The sequence below is a fragment of the Trichosurus vulpecula genome, chromosome 3 (assembly GCF_011100635.1).
Source record: "Trichosurus vulpecula isolate mTriVul1 chromosome 3, mTriVul1.pri, whole genome shotgun sequence".
NCBI classification, from domain to species: Eukaryota; Metazoa; Chordata; class Mammalia; order Diprotodontia; family Phalangeridae; genus Trichosurus; species Trichosurus vulpecula.
In genome coordinates this window covers 125,827,953-125,829,890 of record NC_050575.1, presented here as the reverse complement: position 1 = coordinate 125,829,890, position 1,938 = coordinate 125,827,953, and the positions used below count along the sequence as shown (strand labels likewise).

The 1,938-nt window shown below is 43.3% G+C and overlaps 1 protein-coding gene across 1 annotated transcript; it reads right to left on the bottom strand.

The window, feature by feature from the left end:
• Positions 1-422: 422 nt before the first annotated feature.
• Positions 423-1,391, bottom strand: LOC118842189 (olfactory receptor 1B1). The gene has a single exon (XM_036749796.1). The coding sequence runs from the start codon at positions 1,389-1,391 to the stop codon at positions 423-425; it is 969 nt and encodes a 322-aa protein (XP_036605691.1).
• Between the last annotated feature and the right edge of the window lie 547 nt (positions 1,392-1,938).

The window sequence follows — 1,938 nt, the reverse complement described above, 5'->3', positions numbered from 1 at the left end:
TTAAAATGCATTTTTTCTCAGAGTAGTGATTGCTTCATTCTTTGCATTTACATCTCCAGAATCTATCACAGTGCCTGGTACACAAGTCTTTAATTGTTTATTTAACTCATTAATTTATTGTAAAAACACATGATGACCAAAAATTGTTATGAATTCAGAAATACTTTTTACAGTTATGTTGGATTTTATTAATCACAACAGTACCCATTTGTATATATATATATTTACACCTTTGAAAACCAAGCTCACATACATGTGTGTGAGCCAATACATATTCGGCTTCAGAAGGTGCATTTCCTTATTTGTTATACTGAATCCAAATGAATATTTTGCAGGAGCTAAGACCAACATGGCAATGTTTGGTATGCACATAGATCCATGGACTCCTTGGAACAGATTTGTCATAAGGATGCCCACATGCCTCAGGGCCAATCCAACTGGGAGTTCACTCTACTGGAACTCAGAAGTCTGTGGAGAGCATTCTTAACATTCTTATTTCTGAAACTGTAGACAAATGGGTTGGTCAGAGGAGTAATAGCTGTATACATCACAGCAGCTGCCATGTCCTGCTCTGGAGAGTTGTGGGAGGGTGGCTGCAAGTAGACCCAAATGACAGTGCCGTAGAGGAAGCTAACCATGGTGAGGTGAGAACTGCAAGTGGACACAGCCCTCCAGCGGCCAGCTGCTGAGTGCAAGCGGAAGATGGCAGCTGCAATACGGGCATAAGAGAACAGGATGAGAGCGCAGGGACCTGCCACAAATAAGCTACCCTCTAAGAAGATGGCCAGCACATTGTACTGGATGTTAGAGCAGGATGCCCGAACCAGAGGCCAGTGGTCACAGAAAAAGTGAGGGATGTAGACAGCACCCCCACTATCCCCAGCCCACTGAAGAGGTAGTAAGAGCCCTGAATGCAAAAGGGAGTGGAGCAGGGACAGGATCAAGCAGGAAGCCATCAGGCAGTCACAAACATGGCGATTCATCAAAGATGAGTAGTGCAGTGGGTCACAGATGGCTACATAACGGTCCAGTGCCATAACAGCCACTACCAGTGTGTCTGTGACAGCAAACAGATAAAAGAAGAAAAACTGGGCCAGGCAACGGGCTGCAGGGATAATTGGTTGGGGAGAGACAAGATGGGCCAACAACTGAGGCAAAGTAACTGTGGCCTGTCCTACATCCACTACAGAGAGGCCACGAAGCAGGTAGTACATCGGTGTACCAAGTCGTGAGTCCCAAGAGATGAGCAGGACCAGAATCAAGTTACCTACCACAGCAGCCACATAGGCAACTAAGAACAGTGGGAAAAGAAGATGATTGGGAGGTCCACCTCTCCATAGCCCCACTAGCAAGAATATGGGAGTATGGGAAGCATTGGGGGCACAACCCATGGTGGGAATGTGAAGTTAGAGGGCCTTGTGGGAGGGAAAGAGGGTGAATTTAGAAGTAGATCTCAGTCATTCTGGCTTATCAATTCAATTAAAAACTAATACCTTCCCTCTCCCACATCATCAATCTCTCATTCTCTGCCTTCAGTCAGTCAATGAAGGAAAAATATCAAGAACACAACCCAGTACCAGGCATTGTAGAAGGGGTTAAGGTTGGTAAAAATTGCACATAAGATACAGTACTACTCAAGGAACCCAGCAATGATTGGCATCTTGATTTAGCAACCAATAAAATATCCATTGTGACTCCAAATAATGAATCTAAAAGGGCAGATAAGAAATTCACGTGATAACTTTTCTGGTTTTCATGTTCTTTGGCAAGACACTTTCTCTTTGGACTTCAGTTTCTTCATCTATGAAAGGAGAAAATTGAACAAGAATCATCAATTTCAGTCTAACCCTTTGATTTTTCACATGGTTCCTAGTGTCCTATCTAATTAAACATCTATATTCTAATGATCCACCTAGCTTTACATTTTATGTTCCAGCA